General features: G+C 40.9%; 1 protein-coding gene across 5 annotated transcripts in view; it reads right to left on the reverse strand.

Annotated features, from left to right (window-relative positions):
• NDRG3 (NDRG family member 3) overlaps positions 1-23,331 on the reverse strand; it is a 73,038-nt gene that overhangs the window by 17,702 nt on the left and 32,005 nt on the right. For 4 of the 5 annotated variants that reach the window (XM_046679461.1, XM_046679458.1, XM_046679459.1 and 1 more), the window contains exons 4-9: positions 18,979-19,084; positions 17,810-17,930; positions 15,960-16,022; positions 14,569-14,629; positions 13,413-13,499; positions 9,682-9,738 (exon numbers count right to left, since the gene is read on the reverse strand). In XM_046679461.1, the coding sequence (XP_046535417.1) occupies positions 9,682-9,738; positions 13,413-13,499; positions 14,569-14,629; positions 15,960-16,022; positions 17,810-17,930; positions 18,979-19,084 (495 nt within the window). Of the gene's footprint in view, positions 1-9,681; positions 9,739-13,412; positions 13,500-14,568; positions 14,630-15,959; positions 16,023-17,809; positions 17,931-18,978; positions 19,085-23,005; positions 23,145-23,331 lie in introns of all 5 variants that reach the window. The other variant, XM_046679462.1, reaches the window with a different exon arrangement.

Genomic DNA, 23,331 nt, shown 5'->3' on the forward strand with positions numbered 1-23,331 from the left:
TCCTACAATAATGGATAGAATAACCAGGCAGAAGATCACAAGGAAATAAAGAACTGAATATCACTATAAACCACCAGACCTAACAGATATCTACAGAACACTCCATTTAGGAGCAGAATGAATACATATTCTTCTCACGTGTACATGGAACATTCTCTAGGACAGACCATATGTTAGAATATAAAACAAGTCTCAGGGGCTGGCCCCATGGCCGAGTGGTTAAGTTCACGCCCTCTGCTGCAGGCGGACCAGTGTTTCGTTGGTTCGAATCCTGGGCGCGGACATGGCACTGCTCATCAAACCACGCTGAGGCAGCGTCCCACATGCCACACCTAGAAGGACCCACAACGAAGAATATACAACTATGTACCGGGGGGCTTTGGGGAGAAAAAGGAAAAAATAAAATCTTTAAAACAAGTCTCAATAAATTTGAAAAGGAATGAAATATTAAGAATATCCTCTGACCATACTGGAAGGAAATCAGAAATCAATAATAGAAGGAAATTTAGGAAATTAACAACATAATCCTAAAGAACTAATGAGTCAAAGAAAAAATCACAAGGAAATTAGAAAATACTTTGAGATGAATGAAAATACCAAAAGTTATAGGATGTAGCTACAGCTGTGTTTAGCTGGAAATTTACAGCTATAAATGCCCGTATAAAAAAAGAAGAAAGATCTCAAATCCATACGAACTTTCCACTTTAAGAAACTAGAAAAAGAAGAATAAACTTAAAGCAGGCAGAAGGAAAAAATAATAAAAATTAGAATTGAAATAGACAATAGAAAAAGAATAGAGAAAATCAATGAAACCAAAAATTGATCAGCTAGACTGACGAAAAAAAAAAGAGAGAGAGAGATAAGACTCAAATTGCTAAAGACAGGAATGAAAGATGAGACATTACTATCAGCTTTACAGAAATAAAAAGAATTATAAGGGAATATTAGGAATAATTGTATGTCAACAAATTAGATAACCTAAATGAAATGAACAAATTCCTAGAAAGACACAAACCACTTAAACTGTCTCAAGAAGAAACAGAGAAACCTGAATAGACCTATAACAAGTAAAGAGATTAAATTAGTAATATAAGAACTTCCCACAAAGTAAAGCTTTGGCCCAGATGGCTTCACGGTGAATTCTACCCAACATTTAAAGAAGAATCAATAGTAATTCTTCTTAAACTCTTATGAAAAATAAAAGAGAGAATACGTCTCAACTCATTCCATGAGGCTAAATATTACCTTAATCCCAAAACCAGACAAAAACATCATAAGAAAATTACACACCAATATCCCTTATGACGACAGACACAAAAATCCTTAACAAAATACTAGCAAACCAAATGCTACAACACATAAAAAGGCTTATACACCATGAGTAAGTGAGATTTATCCTAGGAATGCAAGGTTGGTTCAACATACAAAAATCAATAAATATAATATACCACATTAAAAGAATAAAGGACGAAAGTCACACATATCTTTCAAGAGACAGAGAAAAAGCATTTGACAGAATCCAACACGCTTTCATGATAAAAACACTCAACAAACCAGGAATAGGAGAGAACTGCCTCGACCTGATAAAGGGCATCTATGAAAAATCCACAGCTGACATCACACTCAATGGTGAAAGACTGAAGCCTTCCTAGTAAGATCAGAAACAAGACAAGGACATCCACTCTCATCACTTCTATTCAACACTTACTAGAGGTTCTAGCCAGGGCCTAGAAAGTTCTATTTAGGCAGGAAAAAGAAATAAAAGGTATTCAGATTGGAAAGGAAGAAGTAAAACTATGTTTATTTGCAGGTGATATGACATTGTATACAGAAAACCCTAAGGAATCCACACAAAACAATTAGAGCTAATAAATTAGTTCAGTAAGGTTGAAGAATACAAGATCAATATACAAAGATTAATTGTATTTCTACACATTAGCAATAAACAATTTAAAAATGAAATTAACAAAGCAATCCATTTATAATAGTACCCCCAAAATAAAATACTTAGGAATAAATATAAAAAAAGAAGAGTAAGACTTTACTACAAAACATTGTTGAAAGAAATTTAAAGGGAGAAATAAATGGATAGACACTCCATGTTCATGGATTGAAATAATATTGTTAAGATAGCAATGCTCCCCAAATTGATCTATAGATTCAACACAATTACTATCAAAATCCCAGTTAGCTCTTTGCAGATATGGACAGCTGGATCCAAATTCATATGGAAGTGCAAGGAATCTAGAACAGCCAAAACAATCTTGAAAAAGAAGAACAGAGTTGGAGGACTCATACTTCCCAATTAAGAATCTTACTACAAAGATATAGTAATCAAGACAGTGTGATACTGGCATAAGGCTAGACAAATAACAATAGGATATAAATAAGTATTCCAGAGGCCAGTCCCGTGGCCAAGCGGTTAAGTTTGTGTGCCCACTTCGGTGGCCCAGGGTTTTGCCGGTTTGGATCCTGGGCACGGACCTAGCACCACTCGTCAGGCCATGCTGAGGCAGCATCCCACATAGCACAACCAGAAGGATCTACAACTATAATATACAACTAAGTACTGGGGAGCTTTGGGGAGAAGGAAAAAAAAAAAGATTGGCAACAGCTGTTAGCTCAGGTGCCAAACAAAAAAGTGTTCCAAAATATACCTTTACATTTATGGTCAACTGATTTTCAACAAGGGAGCCCAGAAAATTCAATGGGCACAGAAGAGTCTTTTTAACAAATGCTACTGGGACAACTGGATTTCCACATGCAAAAGAATGAAATCAGATTCCAACCTCATACCACATACATACAACAAATTAACTCAAAATGGATCACAGACCTAAATGTAAGAGCCAAAACTATAAAATTCTTAAAAGAAAGGAAAGGATAGGAGCAAATCTTCGTGACATTGGATTAAGCAATAGTTTCTTAGATATGACACTAAAAACACAAGCAACAAAAGAAAAAATAGATAAATTTGACTTCATCAAAATTAAAAACTTTTGTGCTTTATTTTTTTTTAAGATTGGCACCTGAACTAACAACTGTTGCCAATCTTTTATTTTTCTGCTTTTATTTCCCCAAATCCCCCGCTAAAACTTTTGTGCTTTAAAGGACACCACCAAGAAAGTGAAAAGACAACCCACAGAATGGAAGAAAATCTTTGCATATCATATATGTGAGAAGAGAATACATAAAAAACTCTTGATAATATATATAAAATATACTAAAAACTAGATAATAAAAAGATAAATAACTCAACTAAAAAGTGGGCAAAAGATTTTAACAGACATTCCTCCAAAGAAGATACACAAATGGCCAATACGTAACATCGTTAGTCATTAGGGAAATGCAAATCAAAACCATAATGAGATACCACCTCACGCCCACTACTTGTTAGTGCCGTCAAGTTAACTCTGACTCCCTAGCGACCCCATGTACAGTAGAGCTGAACCCCGCCCGGTCTTTGTACGCCATCCTCTCACCTTCTGGTGCTACATCAGCTGGTATTTGAAATACTGATGGCATAGCTTTCAGCATCATAGCAACACACATGTTGACAACACTATGACAACCGACAGACGGGTGGTGTGGTTCGCTGACCAGAAACAAACCTGGGCCTCAGCAGTGGAATCTTAACCACTAGACCATCATTACACCCACCAGGATGGCTATAATCCAGACAGACAACATCAAATGTTGGCAACAATGTGGAGAAACTGGAACTGTCACGCATTGCTGGTACTATTGTAAATGGTGCGGCCACTTTGGAAAACAGTCCAGCAGTTTCTCAAAATGTTAAACAGTACCATGTGACCCAGCAATTCCAGTCCTACTTGGTATATACTCAAGAAAACTAAAAACACATGTTCATACAAAACCCATATATGAATGTTCATAGCCAAATTTTTCATAATAGTCAAAAAGTGAAAAACACCCAAATGTCCATCAATTTATGAACAGATAGACAAAATGTAGTATATCCGTACAATGAAATATTATTCAGTTATAAAAAGGAATGAAGTATTGATACATGCTACAACACGGATGAACCTCAAGAACATGCTGAGAGAAAGAAATAGACATAAAGGCCACATATTATATGATTCCATTTATATGAAATGTCCAGAATAAGCAAATCCATAGAGACAGAAAGTACATTAGCGGTTGCCAGGTGCGGGGGAGGGAGAGAATAGGTAGTGACCATTAATGGATATGGGGTTTGCTTTTGGGGTGATGAAAATGTTCTGGCATTAGTGTGATGGCTGCATAACTCTGTAAATATACTAAAAACCACTGAATTGTACCCTTTAAAAGCATGAATTTTATGATATATGAACAGTTCAGACCCAGAAGTTGCACTCCTAATTGTAGACCCAAGAGAGACTTTTGTACAACACAGGGCACGTACAAAACTGTTTATGGTCATCCAGCAATAATATGGATGAATCTTAGCAATTTTAAGTGAAAAAAGTCCCCCAAATTACTTCAGCATAAAATGCTTTTATAATTATAAATATGTATATAATTTTAAAGACTACATATAGATGCAGTAAGATTGTCATAAAGGAAAACAAAGGACTGACAAAAGATGATGGTTTTCTCAGGGTTCTTGGGTACTTATTATATTACTAAAAATAACTAGCTAACCAACTAAATAAAAGAAGGCTATGGGGCCCGGTCCCGTGGCCGAGTGGTTAAGTTCTCGCGCTCCACTGCGGCAGCCCAGGGTCTCGCTGGTTCGGATCCTGGGCGCGGACATGACACCACTCATCAGGCCACGCTGAGGCGGCGTTCCACGTGCCACATCTAGAAGGAGCCACAACTAAAAATATACAACTATGTATTGGGGGGATTTGGGGAGAAAAAGCAGAAAGAAAAAAAGAGAAGATGGGCAACAGTTGTTAGCTCAGGTGCCAATCTTATAAAAAAAAAAAAAAGAAGGCTATGCATGAACCAATGATGAGGGTGTATCATGAACCACGGACTATGATAATTCGAATTATCTGCACCTATGGTCCAATGAGAAAAAAGCAAAAAGCAGTCAGAGCTCCAGATCCCTCCCTTGCATTCTGGGGGACTTCCCTTTTCCCACCCCAGGCGAATTCCAAAGGTTTACACTCTGGAAATGATAAAAATAGAAGGTCTTTGACCTGGGAGACCACAAGCCCAGACGGTAGTAGATACACCATACTGAAAAGAGGAGGGCTAAGTGAGCATTTCAAGTCTGAATGCTGAGGCCCTCCATCCTTTGCTGCACTTGGTTCCAAGAATACTAACATTCATGTCTGGTGTGTAACCTCAAAGCTTATCTGGGGAATCTGACTAGTCTTAGAGAAAAGACCTAAAGTTGTTGACATCAGCGGTTCTCCAAGGAAATGGCCCACAGTGATAAGCGTCACCTGGTGCCCACAGGCCTTTTAGCCATCCTCCCTTATTACACATGCACAGACAGCCAGGGATCCCCAGCCATTTGGGCAAAGCACCTGCACTAGGTATCAATTTCTGGTTTCTCAGCCTCAGATCCACCATCCTTTGTAATTCTGGAGCTAGACTGCATACACATTGTCCCTTTGCCAGTCCTTTTAAAAACTGAGCACAGAAGCCAATGGCTCAAGGTGCAGGAATCCTCGAAGACAAGCCACAGTCGCACCCTCGGCCCACACTTCCCCACCCAACTGCAGCTTCTGCAGCAGCTCACACCTTACTTTAGACAAATGTCTCCCTCTGGTGATTGGCTCTATGGGCCAGTTCCGGCCCTCACCCTCTGGCAAGTTTCTTCACTACCGGCCGGTTCTGTTTCTGTGGAAACTGTGACTTCTTCAGAGAGGCCAACTCTTGGTTTGGTGGTGGGGGCTTAACTTAGTTCCTTGTGTCCACACTCCCTCAGCTTAGAAGTAGTAGCTACTGTTTTCCATCTGCTACTTTAGGACCCCTCAGAGTCCTCTCTTATCCCTTTGAGAAGTAAAGTACCTTTTACTAGTTAACATTTTATTTTAAATTTTTTGTGCTCAAACTGTGTGGTTTCTGTCTCCAGGCTGAACCCTGCAGAAACAGCCCACAGGACAGAGAAAGTGTGACCTGAAGGCTGCTGAGATGAGTGTCACCAAGTCTTCTCTATTCAGATCGACTCCTGTGCTAAATTAAAAAAAGGGGCCGGCCCTGTGGCCGAGGGGTTAAGTTCGTGAGCTCCACTTCAGCAGCCTGGGGTTTCGCTGCTGCGGCCCCAGTGCTGCTCATCAAGCCATGCTCAGGCGGGGCCCCACATGGCAGAACTAGAAGGACCTACAACTAGAATATACAACTATGTACTGGGGGGGGATTTTGGGGAGAAGAAGAAGAAGAAAAAAGACTGGCAACAGATGTTAGCTCAGAGCCAATCTTAAAAAAATAAAACAAAACTTAAGATGTGTGCTATTTAAAAAAAAAAAAAAAGCCAGAACCTGGAAAGAAAGTGCCCTCCTGCCACTGTCACCTTGCAGTGTCCCTCCAGTGTCCTTTATTTACAATTTCTAACACTGTCAGCTGGCAAAGGTGAAATGCTACACAGAAAAAGAAAGTAGTCATGGCTCAGCTCTGAATGGCATTTACACAGCATGATAGTGTAAACTGGAAATTGATCTAATCCAAATTATGCTGTATTGGGAGGATGGAGTGGAGTGGTAGAAAATACAAATGTGTGTCATGGAGTCAGGTATGTGTGTGAGAGACAGTGAGTGAAATCGTCTTCCATAATGAAATGCCAAAAGATAATGCCTACAACCGAAAAATCAACAGGTGGAAACAGATGCATATTTAGAGAGATGGAGGCAAAGAGAATTGACTGCATACATCCAAAAAGACATGTATGAGAATATTCATAGGAGCTTTATTCATAATAGTAAAAAAACAAAAACAAAAAAACCCCAAACTAGAAACAACTCAAATGTTCCTAGGTGAATAAATAATCTGTGGTACATTAACACAATGGACTGCTCACAGTAACAAAAAAGAATGAACTACTGATACACAGAATGACATGGATGAATCTCAAAGACAATACGTTGAGCAAAAGAAGCCAGACTCAGAAGAGTGGACACTGTGTGACTGCATTTATACGAAGGCCAAGGACAGGCAAACAAATCTATAGGGCTAACAGAACACTGAATACTTTGTTTGGGGAGGGGGATTAGAAGTAGGAAAGGGTAGGAGGGAACCTTTTGATGGCAGTGTTCTCTATCTTGATTTGGTGGTGGTTATATGAGAGTATATGTATATAAGAAGTCACTGAGATGCACTTATGATTGATGTCCTTTACTCTATGTAAGTTATACCCCCAATTAAAGAGAGAGCAATATGGAAACAAAACCCAAAAGAATTGGCTAAAAGAATTAAAGTAGGTTACCTTTAAGAAGCAGGAAATGGGTGGGTGGCAGATTCTTTGTAACAAGCCCTGCAGAACTTCTCTACTCTAAATACATGTGAATTTGTAACCCTGATAAAATATAACCTAAATAAAAGAAAAGAAAGACTATGAACTTTGGAGTTAGCTGACCTGGATTCAAACTGTCACCAGTGCATTCCCTAAGCAGCTTGAAGGAAGTTTAAAGGTGCTTAGCACTCCCTCACGGTTGTTTTCAGAGCCTCAGTGGGAAGAAATACCAGCATCAACCAGCCTGAACCAGATCAAGTCCCACTGCAAGAGCAGCACTTGCGCAGATGGCCGGGAGATGACCAAAAGATGCCCTTTACTCCACCTTAATACTAATACCACGTGAGGACAGATTTGCAGACTGCACCTGCGCCAGCCAAGACCCGTCTCTACACATGATGACAAAACTTCCCTTTTAAATATTCACTCCCCACCCAAAATAAAAGACACCTGCTTCCCTTTGTTCAGGGAGAGCCATGACTTTGTAAATGATTCTGCGTGGTCTCCTATTTGCTACAAATGAACTCTACTTTGTGTGACAACTACTTCTGGCGGAGGCTCTGATTTTAACTTGCCAGGAAGCTAACCCACTTTGGTTCTGTAACAAAGTGTCAGCTCCATCACTTGCTCTCTGGATAACAGTGGCACGTCTCTGGTCCTCAGTTTCTCCATCCTAAAATAAGTTTAATAAAACCATGTGAAAAATAACTGAGTTTGTCCCTTAAAGCACTTATCAAAGTGCTTTACACATGAGTACTCAATAAATGCTAGTTTTCTCATCTACCATTTTCCTTCCAATAATATTTAAAATTAATCACACAGACTGAAGTTGGATGTGCATTACTCCTACTTACATTGTTTTCATCTTCCCACTCCAGACACCTCACAGCCCCACAGCCTCATTGCTCATTTATTCCCTCACCCCTTCATAGGTCATCTGCGATACTGTGATTTACAATAAGAAATACATATTTGGTCTTTGTCCCAGTTCCTGGCACAGAGCTCCTAAAACCCTTAGAATTTCCAAAGATATGAGAGCCTTTAAAGTGTCTTGTTATGTTAATGAGGGGACTTTTGGAAAGCACCTAAGTAAGTCAGGACCTAACCCAACCAAGTGATTAGAGGGTTGGAACTTCCAGTCCCACCTGGGGAGAGTGGGGAGGGGTTGGAGATTGAGCTCAGTCACCAATGGTTAACGATTTAATCAACCATGGCTATGCAATGAAGCCTCCATAAAAACCTAAAAGGACAGGGTTTGGAGAGCTTCCGGGTTGGTGAACACGTGGAGGTTCTGGCAAGCTCCAAGAGATCACAGAAGCTCGGGGCCCCTTTCTACATACCTTGCCCTATGCATCTCTATCATCTGGTTGTTTCTGAGTTATATCCTTTTATACATAACAAACTGGTAATCTAGTAAGTAAAATGTTTCTCTGAGTTCTGTGAGCCGCTATAGCAAAATCAATCAAACCTAACGAGAGGGTCGTTGGAACCTCCGATCTACAGCTGGTCAGTCCAGAAGCACGGGTGACAACATGGACTTGCGATTGGCATCTGAAGGCGGAGGGAGGTGGGTGGGTGTCAGTCCTGTAGGACTGAGCCATTAACCTGTGGGAGCTGACACTATCACCAGGTAGACAGTGTCAGAATTGAGGTGAATTGTAGGACACCCAGCTGGTATCTGAGACTTGCTTAGTGGTGTGGGGAAAAACACACATTGTAATTGGCACCAGAAACACATGATCCAACTCACTTTTCCCTCTGAAAAGAGAACTGGGCTCCCCTCTCCCACCCAATAATTATCCATATAACCATCATTTCCTCTGTAGACTTCAGTTTTCTCACCAGTAAATCATGAGGATTGAACAAAATAATGTCTATGGTTCTTTCAGCACTAACATTTCATGGTTTCTTTTTTCTCTGAAATTTCTGTTTCTGTGAAGCCTTTCCCAGACCTCATTATGGCTCTAAAGATGTTTGGTGAGGTTTGTGATGTTGTCAAACATTAACAGATGGCATGCTGCTTACAGGGAACAGGTTGGGGGGGGCTGAGCGCTGCCTCCTCTCATCTCTCCAAATGCTAAGAGCCATGTGGCACTGAGTTAATGCCTCTCCCCTAAGACCGGCCTTTGCTGAGCCACATGCATCTCGCACTGCACTAGAAGTGTTACCACTAGGATCAGGTGAATTCTACGGCACCTCTTCCTTCCTGAGGTAAACAAGGCTTTCAGTGCAAGCCAATAAACACAGCTCTCCTAGGTGTAATAGGCACTTACCTGCCCAAAGTGATGAGCCAAAATAATGTCCACAACATTGGTTGTCAAGCCGGAGAGCTAAAAAGATAAAAACTCTGTGTCAAGGGAGTAAGCATATACAAAAATTTATCAAGCTGTCCACTTAAGATTAATGTACTTTATTGTATATGTTGACCTTCAACAAACAAAAACACAACTCAGTGTCACACATTTTCTTGAGATGGTGGTTTCAAGAGACACGAGAACAAGAAACAAGTCAGAAAAAAAACAAAAAGTCTCCCTTCCAGGTTAATATAGCCTGTTTTGAAAAAGGCAGCTGGAAGAAATGCTGGCCATTCCTTCTTTGAAAACTGGTGACTTAGAACTCACGGCTATTAGCCACTTCATTCCTGGCTGTATTTCTGCATTTACACTGGATTTACGGCTAATAAGGATCAACTTACAACCACTCCCAAGCCACCTAAGAGAAAAAAACAATTTTTTTTCCTTTCCTCCAGTTTTTGCTATCTTCAGCTCAGGGAGTGGGAGGAAATAGCTATGTTTACAGAATGTTCTTGTGTTTTGAACATTTTTCTCCTAATTTTTCCTACTTCAAAATGATGCATCTCACAGTCTAATAAATGCAGCAATCTGCACAGATCTGTAGACTGTTCGTCTATTTTCAGAAAAATTTCCAACTCAAATTACACTGCTGATTCTCCTTAAGCCTTCTTCCTTGGTTTTATGCTCAATTCCTACTGCTGACTCAGAACAGAGTGAAGTGCTGAGTCAGGGGTGGGGATGGAGGAGAGGAGAGAGACAGACATGGATAGGGGTGGAGGAGGATCACACAGTCTCGGAAAGATTAATCAGAAAGAAGTCCAGAAATCTCCACATGGGTTATCAGTGATCCCCAAGTTATAAAGATAATTAGAATTTAATAACCAATCTCATTTAGTGTTTAATACTCATAAGGTCATTCTGAAATTTTATCAGAATTTTAAGTTGTTACATGTTACTGACAGTGTTCAGGTAAGGTTTAATTCCTATCATACTAGATAGGAATTAGAACAAATTTTAAATAAGTCAGGTTGTAAAAAAGAATTTCCACAGCATTTGGCAACAGCATTGTTAACACAGTTCATCCAAAGCTAGGGTATGAAACTGTGGGGGATCAGAATGTCTCCCACCCCAAAATGTGTCTCTTTGCCTTGATTATCTTTAAGAACAAAAGACTCCCAAAGAAACTCTGACCTGCCCCCTGCCTAAATAAAAGAATTCAAGATAGAAGGTCTGTTTCAGGACAGGCCGTCACCATAGATAACTCTGGGTATGGTAGGCTGGGAGGAGCCTTGCTAAGCCCTAAACATTTATCAAAGTTCTCTCTCTGGTCACACTGTCTATAGATGGCCCAGCAAACATTTGTTTACCAAACATTTGCTTTTTCATCTCCATGTAAGTTGCCTTCCTCCCCTTTGAAGTCCCAGACCACGACCCCAAACATCCTCCTTTGTCTTTAGCTGAAGATGGTATTTAAGGTGGTGGCTTTGGTCGTTTTGGTAAGTTTCCCAGTTTTCCTGGGTTTCTCCCATGAATACACGTTATACAAACAAATCAAACCTTGTTTCATTTTCAGTTGTTATTCTGTCTCACATCAATTGATTCTCAGACCAGCCAGAAGGACCTGGAAGGCAGAGGAAAGTTCTTCCTCCCCTGCGCATCGTTTCTCCAGAATTTAAATGTGGGGAGGGATGAATAAATTTTTTAGAATTTGGTCTGCTGGTAGATGGAATATTTTAATATTTTAAAATAATCATAAAAGCAATACATGCTTATTGTAGAAAATTAGGAAAACACAGAATATGAAAAAGAAAATAAAAATAATTTGTAATGCTACCAGCCAAAGATGTAACTGCTGGTAACAAATTATTTTCTCTCTTTTCTCACGCATATATGTATTTAACAATACTGGGACATACAAAGTTTTATGTCTGTTTTTTAAACATGACAATTTTCTCATTTCCTTAAATAACCAAATAATTTTTTGGGTGCATAGTATTCCATTCTATGGTTGTATCCCAATTTTAAACAGTGAATTAGGGGCCAGCCAGTGGTGCAGCAGTTAAGTGCACACATTCTGCTTCAGTGGCCTGGGGTTCGCTGGTTCAGATCCTGGCTGCGGACATGGCACCGCTTGGCAAAAGCCATGCTATGGCAGGTGTCCCACGTATAAAGTAGAGGAAGATGAGCATGGATGTTAGCTCAGGACAAGTCTTCCTCAGCAAAAAGAGGAGGATTGGCAGCAGTTAGGTCAGGGCTAATCTTCCTCAAAAAACAAACAAACAAACAAAAAAACCCAGTGAATTACTTTTTAGCATGGGAGAGTTCAATGCAAATAGAATATAATATAATGCTTTTCCCCTTACTCCCTCTTTCACTCTGGTTGTTGCTGGGATTACTTATATTTGTAAAGTCATTAGCACACCCCTGTAGTTTCCTATCTCTTTGAACAGATTTTAGACAGCATTCCATCCGGATAGCAAGTTCCAACTAGATAGCAAATATCTTCATTTTTCAGACAGCAAACATCTATAATCTGTGTGTCTTTGGGAGCAGTAGCACAAATAAACTATTTGGGTTCACTGAAGAGAGTGATTAATTCATTCATTTCACTCATGAAAAGAGTACAAATGCAAACCACAGATTGGGAGAAGGTATTTACATGTACTCAGCAAAGGATTCCTAGGCAGACCATGTAAAGAACTCTCATACATCAATTAAAAAAAGAGACCAACACACAATTTAAAAAAAGGCGGGGGGGGGGGGGGGAGGCAAGAGACATGAACAGTCACTTCCAAAAAGATATTCAAATGGCCAGTTTTAAAGAAAGTGCTGGACATCATGGGCCCTTAAGGAAATGCAAATTAAACCCCAACATTATTTACCCATAAGCATAGATTAAAATTGAAAAGATAGTACAATTAAAAATCATTTTTTAATAACTAAAGCTATTTAAGTGATGGGTTCCATATAAAAAACTAATATTACAAATAAAACTATTCATCTTTTACAAAATTAAAAGGACTAACTATCAAATGTCGGTGAGGATGTGGAACGACTGGAACTTTCATGCAGTGCTGGTGTGCAAACTGGCCAAGCGCTACGGAGGACTGGCGGTCTCTACCAAAGCTAAACACACGACTGCCCTCTGACCCAGCAGTTCCACTCCTAGGTCCCGGCCCAAGAGAAACGAATGTGTGTGTCTACTGAAAGACGTGTAAAAGGACGCGCACAGGAGCTTTATTCATAATAGTCGAAAAACAAACAACTCATTGTGTGTACTCACACAATAGGCTACAAAACAGTTAAAAAGAACTACTGCTACACACAATATGAATGAGACTCACAGACGATGAATGAAAAGAAGCTAGACACAAAAGAATATATATTCTATTCTTCCATTTATGTGAAGTTTAAGAATAGATTAAACCAATCTATGGTGACAGAAGTCAGAGTCAGACAATTATTTCCGGAAGGAGAGGAAGTATTAATTAAGGGAAAGGCACCAGGGAATCCTCAGAGCTGGAAATATTCTGTATACTGAATTCTGTATACTGGGTGGTGATTACATACAGAAACATTCGTCAAGCTGTATACTTAAAACTTCTTGCCCTTAACTGTATACACCTTGATGAAAAAAACAAAAATAAGACAGACAAGCCATTCTGAGAAGGGACCAAGCGATGAGCCAATGGACACGATTTGGTGCTTACTTTGGAAGCTGCCCAGTCAATCCAGCCTTTAGCACACGGGTCAATGTTAATGAGTACAAGGCCTTCCACAAGCTCTGGATGATTGAGCTGAAATACGAGACAAAGACAACAGTATGAAAGTTCCACTCCCGGTATTCTTCTAAAAATGTTGCAGCATGGTTCATCAATTCTTACTATGCCTCAATGCCTCAGATTTGCAAGTAAGATTTCAGAGAGGTGCTAGGGAGGATATCTGGAGAAAGAGCTCTTTAAATCTGACTTAGCATCTGGAAAACCAGTTTCTTAAATTGCTATCAAATGATCTTGCCTTACAAGGATCTACGAGGGAGACATGCTTTTCATTTCTACAGCAGAGGAAGGCACCTGGTGTCTCTGTAGTTGTTAAGCTCATGGCGGGTCTTCCCTGCTGCGGAGGTGCCCTTGGAGCTACCTGGCATCAGCAGCTGCTGAGGCTTAGACTGGCTACTTCACACTCATAGACCTTTGTTCCCAATAGGGGCTCCTGAAGGTTCTTTTTTGAAACCATATGAATAGGTGATACCACCCCCAGAAGACTATCCTATCACCTAGAGGCATCTGAAAAACAGTTCCTTAAAGAAAAATCAACAGGAACATTTCTATGTAAACTCAAAACTCTCTAACTTACTTTTCCCCCTGTGATTACACTGATTATGCTCACTGTAGAAAACCTAAGAAACGGAGAAGTGATAAAAAACAGAAGGTAAAATCTCCTATGATCTTACCACACAACATCAATCCCCGGTAATACTTTGGTGTATTTCCTTCCAGTCCTTTCCTATCACTACGACAAACTACATGAATCTGTATTCTAACTCTGTTGTTGACGTTATAGGATATGCGAATCGCATATCATTACAAGCTCTTCTTACAAAATTTTAACGGCTGTACAAAATTCCATCATAAGTGTCCTCTAACAATTACTCTTTACTGATGATGTACTGCCCTCATTTGTGATTTTTCAGGTACTATAAATTCAAAGCAAGGCTTTTATACAAACCTATATGCAGAGAGCTGACAGAACTCACAGGAAAACTGACATGAGACCCGCAAGAAAACCTGGTCACTTAACACAGCAATAAGAGCTGTGACCCAAGCAGTGCCTCAGGGTGTCGAGACTAATCCTCCAGGTACTTACTGCAAACTTGCTGAGGATGTAAGCTCCAGCTCCAACGCCAATTCCAACGATGCTTTTCAGACTGTGAATGGGACACACCAACACTGACAGGATTAACTCATGTGGAGGTAGCATGGCATAACGGAAAGAATGCAACTGGGTTCAAATCATGGCTCTGATGCTTACTGGATATAGAATTGGGTCAAGTTTCTTTAACTTTCTGAGCCTTGGTTCCCTATCTATAAAACAAGGATATTACCACTTATCATTTTTGACTAAAATCAAAAAGTTGATTTTAAGAGTTAAGTGAAATATGACTAAAACCTCTGAGTTGTCCTTGACAGCTCACTCTCCTATCACCTCCACATCCAACCCATCAGCAGGTCTGACAGAGTCTACTTCCAAAATACTCCCATCTATCTCCAGCTACTTCATTCCATCCCCCAACAGCACCCAGCACCAAGCTATCATTATCTCTTGCCTGGCCTGTTGTCATAGTTTAACTGGTCTCCCTGCCTTTCCTCTTTTACTCCTCTCTAACCTATTCTCTCCACAGCTAAAGTAATCCTTTTTAAAAAAATTTAAACAGCTTTATTGATGTTCAATTTACATAGCTACAGTGATCATTATTTTTAACTTTTTTTTTTAGGAAGATTAGCCCTGAGGTAACATCTGCTGCCAATCCTCCTCTTTTTGCTGAGGAAGACTGGCCCTGAGCTAACATCCATGCCCATCTTCCTCTACTTTATACGTGGGACGCCTACCACAGCATGGCTTGCCAAGCAGTGCTATGTCCACACCCAGGATTGAACTGGTGAACCCCGAGCTGCCAAAGCGGAACGTGGGCACTTAACTGCTGCACCACTGGGCTGGCCCCAGTGATCACTGTAAATGACTAAATGAATACTATTCCCCTGCTTAAAACCTTTCAATGTTTGTTCTTTGTCATTTGAATAAAATCTCAAATTCTAACATGATCTGTGAGATCTATGAAACCTAGTTTTTGTCTATTTCTCTAATTTCACCACATGCCCTTCTCCCACTTGCTCATTTGGTCCAGGACTTTTGGACACATTATTCCTTCTGTCTGGAACCCTCTTGCCCTGGCTCTCCGTCTAGGTAGTTCCTTTTAATTATCCAAGTCTCAGCCGACAGCTTCTTAGAGAGGCATTTCCCAACTAACCTTATCTGTGTAGATCCTGGCCTTATTCTCTATCACAACACCCCCGCTGACTTCTTCTATAGCACTTTAGTTGTGATGATTTGTTTGCTTGTCAACTATTTCCCCCAAGAAGATGTAAGCTCCATGAGGGTAGTGCCTATTCTGTTTTGCTCACCATCATACCCCTTAGATCAGACACACAGTAGAAAGTGAATAAAAACTGTGTGAAAGAGCTGCAGAATGAACCTACCTTAAGTGGGTAAGAATAGGAGGCAGCATTTCAGCCAGCTCATCCATTGTGGGATACTGGTACCTGAAATCCAGAAGGATATCTCCTGAATGAGAATGCACCCACATTTCCCAATCACTAGACCAGCTAGAAAAGCACAGGCTTCTTAGACAAACGCATTCCCTTTACCAAAGACTCAAAGGTGTCTGGAAATGATGGTGGCATGTTATGTGACTCTCTACAACCACCATGCTAAGAAGAAAGTAAAAGAACCTATATATTTCTATATCCTAAAGAGCAGTCTCTGGGATTGAGGAAGCCATTTGAAAAGAACAGGTAATATGGCTCTCAGGGTATTTCCCAATTCCTAACAATCACTTCAATTGGGGAACAGGCTCAGTAAACTTCCAGAAGTAAGAGTCAACTCAGGAAGTGGCTCTTGGTCTGCTGCTTCTATTTAGACAGCTAAATGCAAAAGTGAACAAAGCTTTCCAGGGCCTAAGCACAGAGTCACAAATCCCAGGCTCCTCATCATGAATGCTGACTTATTTCATTTAGGCACAGGATAACATGGTTACTTTATTGCTTTTGCATTTGGTTTATGATATGAACCTCTGGCTCCTAAGATGGTCAAGCAAGCTCAGGAATAGACTCAGACTAGGAATCCAAGAAAAGTAGGGAGCATCCACAGAGATTACAGAGTCAAAGATGGAAGGGATCGTCGGACAACCTCCCATAAATGAGGCAGGATCTGTTCTACATCTGACAGGCAAGTCAGCCTGCCTCTGCTTGAAACACTTTAAGCGATAGAGCACTCTTAAGTCATCTGTGCACAAAATAGAAAAAAGGAACTGGATCTAAATCTTGTTGAATATAAACTGGTCGATAGCCAATTTGTGTTTGAGAGACAGACCAGCTCAGACATAGTCAATGACATGGACTCTAGAGCTAGACGGTCTGGGTTAAAATCTCAGCTCTGCTACTTAATCGTTATGTAACCTTGGCCAAGTTACTTAATATCTCTGGACCTCAGTTTCCTCATTTGTAAAAAGGGAATAATAGTGAACCTATCTTATAGGGTTGTGAGGGTTACATGAGTTAATAAATGTAGAGTATTTAAAGCAGTATCTGGAATACCGTTTGAGTACTATACAAGGGTGAGCTATTATTCGTCTGCAAAGGTCTATTTCACAGCAATCACTGGCAAGGGCACCTCTGGAGATGAGTCAAGGTCAGGGGAAGCATTAGCATCCCACAGCTTGTGCTTTCACTCCTCCTCCCACGGTCCCCTCAATCATTACTCTGTCCAGGGAGGAGTGAGGGAGACTGTGGACCCGCCATGCGAAGCAGGCTCAGAATGAAGCCGAGAGCTCCAAGTCCGGTCAAAATGCAGCTCTACCTGACAGGGGAGCTTCTCAGAATAAATGGTTACACAGACATTCAAATCCCTGCCACCAGACTGGGAGGCAGGGATGGGCCGTGCTCCCAGGAAGCTCAGGGGCATCTGAGTTTGGACCTAGGTGGTCGGGAGATGCAGGAAAGGGCACAAAACAACAGATTTAAAACAGATGAGGAAGGGGACAGAGAAAAGGCAAGAAGTGTGTGTTCCAGGCATGTGCCTTGTAATTACAGGGAAACAGACTCCCATCTAAGGAGAGCCATTCCTGGAAATGGGAAAACATGCAGTTTTCCTCAACAGACTGTACCTAACAGTCCTCTCATAGCAGGGAGAGAAAACACGAGGATGGTCGGTTGATAAGCATAACCTGTAGGCTGTGCTGAAACCAAGTGGGAAGGGAACCACAGGCTACTTCTCCCACTGGAGCTCTTCTGAGTGCATATCTTCCAGAAGATCCTGCTTGTGGCCTTACCCTGTCGGGAAAGAGGGTGCACCTTCCTGCTGGCCTGGGGCATCCACGTGACAGACAGCAAAGTGCTGGGTGATCTCCTGCATATCCTCAAAGTTAAAGAATGCATTGAAACAGGATTTATCTGCAAGAGTAAAAATACTCCTAAGTTACAGGCTCTCTATTTCTCCCCAATTTTCCTCTACTCAACCAGTTGCGTATCCTTGTCCTCTTTCACTCCCTTTTAATCACTGCTCCACTAAAGGGAGGTGTCTGAACAACCTGTCTTATTCAAGCTGCCCTAAAGGCTGAATACCAGACATCTCGATGACTTGCAAATGATAACCGATCGTCAATTCTACACAATGTCTACAAAGTGGAAACCAATCCTAGTATTGCACAAAATCACCTTACATCCACAAGGCTGTCATTTCTCACGCACTTAGTTAGCATATCTGACACAGACTCTGAGTATATCCCAAGAACCTGGCTAGAGTGAATATCTTGGGCTGCTTACATTCACCACGTGGAAGACTGTCTCTTGGCAAAATTGCTGGGGTGCAGGGAGGGGCTGCTGCTTCCTTTTCTACCCTGCTCGTATAACCACTTATGAGTCACTCCTCATGCTAAGGAGGTGAGAAAAGCCCCAGCACTAGTCTGTAGCTTCAGATGCAGGCCATCTCTGAAAGCCAGGGGAGCATGGGAGAAAACACATGTAGACAGACTCTGTATGCCTGTGGCTAGGGCCAGAATCTTATCTAGAAAGTCTGTCTAGAAAAGTCCACTTAAAGTCACCGATGACAGGCTATAGCAAGAATTCACTGAAGGGCTCACAACAAAATTAAGTGCAAACTCTGGATTTTCTAACCTAAACTACGGAAAAACCAAAGAAGTGTAGACTTGAAAAAAAAAACTGATTTCAGTTCTACTTTCCTAACCAGTTCATCAAATAATCTTCAGTCCTTTAGCAGATATGACACAAAGGCAAGATATGATTCCAGCACCCCCCAAAACGCATTCTCCAGGGAACTTGAACCATGCCATTAACATATGCAGCAATGAGGAGAGAAGGTGAAGGCAAGGAGAAAACCTATGCTCTATTAGATACTAGGATTTCTTGTGTGGGTGTTTTTTTAAACATACAAATATTAAGTATTATAATAAAAAGAGAAGGTATAAAATCAAATACATACGATTGAGGCCAATGTCATGATATGTCAGAATAACTGGTCTGTTTCCCTTTGGTAGGCCTCTTACAGTGACATGGATCAAACCATGAGTTGTTTCTATGTCATGTTCCTGTAACAAGAGAACGTAAGGTCTCAGCAAAGGCACAATGGACCTCCCAGGTCGCAGAAGTTTCATAGTACCTGATTTACCGCTATTTCCCACTATCTGGGGCAGAACACATCACTGAAGTCTAAGCATACCAGAGAGGCTCTATTATACAGAATATTCTTACTTTCTAATTCCTTCCAGATAAACAAGCAAACAAATAAATGAAGGAAAAATACACCTTCTTATCCACAAAGCTCACTTTCCTAACTAAGGAAAGTCAGGGATCTGTTGAGAATATGTTTGCAACCGGCTATGGAAAGATCAGCAAGTTGAGTAGGGAGCCGGGTAAGACCTGGGGAAAGAAAAGTTAAGAAAGCAGAAGATATGAAGAAGTTACTGGGTAAAAAGCCAGAGGCTTCGGAGCCTCTAAACTCACGTTCAGCAACTGACAAATTCAGTAGACCAAGGGTGTATCTGCCTAAAATCTCTCCCCTCTCCTGGGAGCTGACCTTCTCTGTGAACCATCCATCACAGGGGCGGCTCTTGGCTGCCATGTTTGTAGACTGTGACCTTATGGCCAGGGCTTGCTGGAGTCAGGTGGGCATCTGGTCCATGCTGGGTCAGCAGCCCTCCCTGAGAATTTGTAACTGGGACTAAGATTCTATCCTCGGCTTGGTTCCTCTCTTGAAAAGAGAAGTAAACTTGGAAGCTTACAGTAGGCATTTCCACTGCTCTAATTCCTGCTTCTAGCTGTGTGTGCTCTTAAGTTGTGAGATATCCCTGGATTGCCTCTGGTTTAAACCAGTTTGAGCATGTGTGTTCCCTGCACCCCAAAGGATCCTAACCAAGGCAATGAGTAAGCTTTAAATTATAGCCAGAGCCGAGCTCAAGAACTGAATAAAGCTGGAACAGGATGCAACTCGAGCTGCTGGGACCAGCAATAAGAATGGTTGGGTAGAAAAAAAAGAGACTGTAGAAAAGTTAATTCAGATTTATTCTAGTCTTCTTCAATGTCTACATTTCTCAAAAATAAAAAATTATCAAGCTTAGCCCAGCGAATTTTTGCAGACGAAGTCCACACCTACCTCAGAAAGCCTTAGAGTAGATAAGACAAGATTAACTCTTAGCAATAAGAACCCTAACAGGGGCCAGTGCCGTGGCTGAGTGGTTAAGTTCGCGCTAGTTCGGATCCTGGGTGCAGACATGGCACTGCTCGTCAGGCCATGCTAAGGCAGCGTCCCATGTGCCACAGTTAGAAGGACCCATAACTAAAATATAGAACTATGTACTGGGGGGATTTGGGGAGAAAAAGCAGAAAGAAAAAAAAGAAGATTGGCAACAGTTGTAGCTCAGGTGCCAATCTTTAAAAGAAAAAAAAAGAACCCTAACAAAAGCAAAGGGCTTCCAACTTAATTTCCTATCTAATAATGAACCTCATCAGAGCTTTGGTTTCTTCTCTGATTTGGGACACAGAACAATCTTAGGCTAACTGAACACCAGTGTTATCTCAAATCATAGGCCCCAGGCTGGAGCAGACATCTCTATCAAATCAAACCACAAGTGACTCAGTAACTCTGCTATTCTCTATTAGTGCTAACTCCTATTCAAGCCTATTCAAAGGCTTGAAAAAAAGTAAGAAATGAAGGAGAGAATTAAGTACTGGGAACCGGCTATGAAATAAAGCATAGGGTTTGGGTGGGAGGAATACAAGGACACAAATTTCTGTTACTGTGTGAGCATTTCTCTTGTAGTAATGTCTGACTTATTGAGGAACCCCCTCCACCACCACCATGCTCAGTCATTAAACGCCACAGTATTTATCGAACCCCTACTACCAGACCCTCGACTGAACTCTGGGGATAAAAGAATGAACAAGAGAGATGTGACCCCTGCTCTCACACAGACTATGTTCTAGACAGGAAGGCAGACAATAAACACACCAATCGACCAACCTATAATATTAGCTTGTAATAAGTGCTATGAAAGAAATAAATAGGATGCTGTGATAGAAAATTGAGGAAGAAGAATTAACTCTATTAGCAGTCAGGAATGTGAAAATTCAACGAGGTGTGTCTTTACACACACTAGAACGGCAAAAATTTTAAAGTCAGATAACACCAGTGTTGGCCAAGATGTAGAGAAATAAGAACTTTCACGCACTGTTGGTAGACATCCAAACTGGAATTACTACTCTGGAGAACAATCTGGTAACTTCTAGCAAAGTTAAGAGGTGTCTATCCTTCCACAATTTTACTTTTAGGTATAATCGAAAGAAATTCTCAAACATGGTCACACACACAAAAAAGTTATGCACAGAGAGGTACACTGCAGCCTTATTTATAATGTCAAAAAAACTGGATATAGCTTAAATATTCACCAATAAACTGGTAAGTGAATTATGATGTTCATATAATGAAATACCGATAAAAATGAACTAGAACTATAAGCATTAATACACAGAGAAAATCTTGAGAACACAACGCTGAGTAGAAATGCAGAAGGATATGTATATAATACATTCATCACTTTAGTAGTAAAAAAGTAACACTACATAGATTGTGTACATTACACACATATAAAGTGTAACAACATGGAGGAAAAGGAAGGTACACTAACTTGAGGATTTGTTTCCTTCTAGGAAGTGACAGATTCAGAAAGGGAACTTGAGGAGGCTTCGATGTCTCTCATGTTTTATTTCTTGAGAGAAAGAAAGAATAAAGACGGAGAGAGGGAGAAGCCAGCCCCTGCCAGATGGGTGACACTACAAGAGAACCCAAACTGAAGAGAATGTGCAATAATTTGTCATCTTGACAATCTAGTTTCTGGAGCCTTCCTTTTGTCATATCGAAACCTTTGATAGAGTCTTGCTTAAATATTCCAGCTTGGCCTCAGCTGTGCTACTGAGAACTGAGGGAAAAACCAGTTTACACTCTTGCCCTAAGGTTAGCAGGAACCCCAAGGCCAGGTAATTGGTGGGGACAGTGTGTGTGTGGAGGGGTGGAGTTGGGGGGGGGACAGTGAGCTGTGAGGGAAGTTCAGGAGAAGGATGATGAAATGAGAGATATAACAGATGGTGTAGAAGAGAATACAGTACAAGTAGATGAAAGAATAGGGCAAAGTAACTACTATGTCATCACTTCATAAGCCGGACGAAATTCAGAGTTAAAATTGGCTCATAAAATTTCAACTTTTCAGGGAGAAATCAGCCCTGACTTCCCCATGACATGCCCCCAAATTGTGTAATGGCCAAAGTATCAAAGGGCCAACAGTCCCAGGCCCTATTCATCAATCCCTCTGCCCTATTTGGAGCAATTCTTGGTTGTCAGTGTCTCATCTAGTTTCTCTTCATTTTCAAAGTATGTGAATGCAAATGTTCTTAGCAGAGTACAGCATATGAAAAGAAAGGAGACACTCACCTTCATGTGGCCTCGTAAATATATCCTTGGTGACCCTGTGTGTGAATAGCTTGAACAGATCTTTATCTGGAGACGAGTGTGCAGAGACCCTGGCTATGGAGCTGACTCACTGGTCAGGCCACTGCAGGGGTGATGCTATGGTCACCCTTCTGCTTCAGTCAACTACCATCTGCTTCACAGCCTGCTTCTCCAGTTATCCACCCTTCACCCCAGCATTCTAGAGGGTGTGATGACACAATGAGGGCACAGCCCAAGGTAGTGTCTAATAGGCTCTGGTCACAGATCCTTCCCACTGCTCTTGGATTATTTAACATCTCCAAGGCCATGTACTTCTTGAACACGATCCCTTTACTCTCCAAGCTTATTAAACAATCTGAAATCATACTGATCCCCGACACTCTTCTCCATCCTGGATTGCCTCTCCCTCTTAATCAAAGATGTAGTTTTAAGAGTCTTTTTAAGAATTTAAGAGTTTAGGATATTACTTGTTGATTAGGATATTAAGTTGATAATAATCAACTTTCACCTTTTTTTTCTGAGTCTTCTTCCTTCAGCTAAATGTGCTGTCATCAGAATTGCACAATCTGACTTGTCACATGTCTCTGAACTCAGTTAAATTTTGATCACTTCATGCCTGCTAGTACTTCTTCCTTTCCCTGGCCAGTCTGGAATAGATAGGTAAACTTTGTGACAACACACTCTTGGAAATGCCAACATTTGCATTAGTATAAAATTTTATTCTAATTAAGCAGACTACCATACAGGCCTTGGGTATAGTTTTTGTTATTATACAGGAATTTTTTTTTTAAAGATTGTATTTTTCCTTTTTCCCCCCAAAGCCCCTGGTACGTA

Source organism: Equus quagga, chromosome 12 (genome assembly GCF_021613505.1).
Source record: "Equus quagga isolate Etosha38 chromosome 12, UCLA_HA_Equagga_1.0, whole genome shotgun sequence".
In the NCBI taxonomy this organism is placed as follows: Eukaryota; Metazoa; Chordata; class Mammalia; order Perissodactyla; family Equidae; genus Equus; species Equus quagga.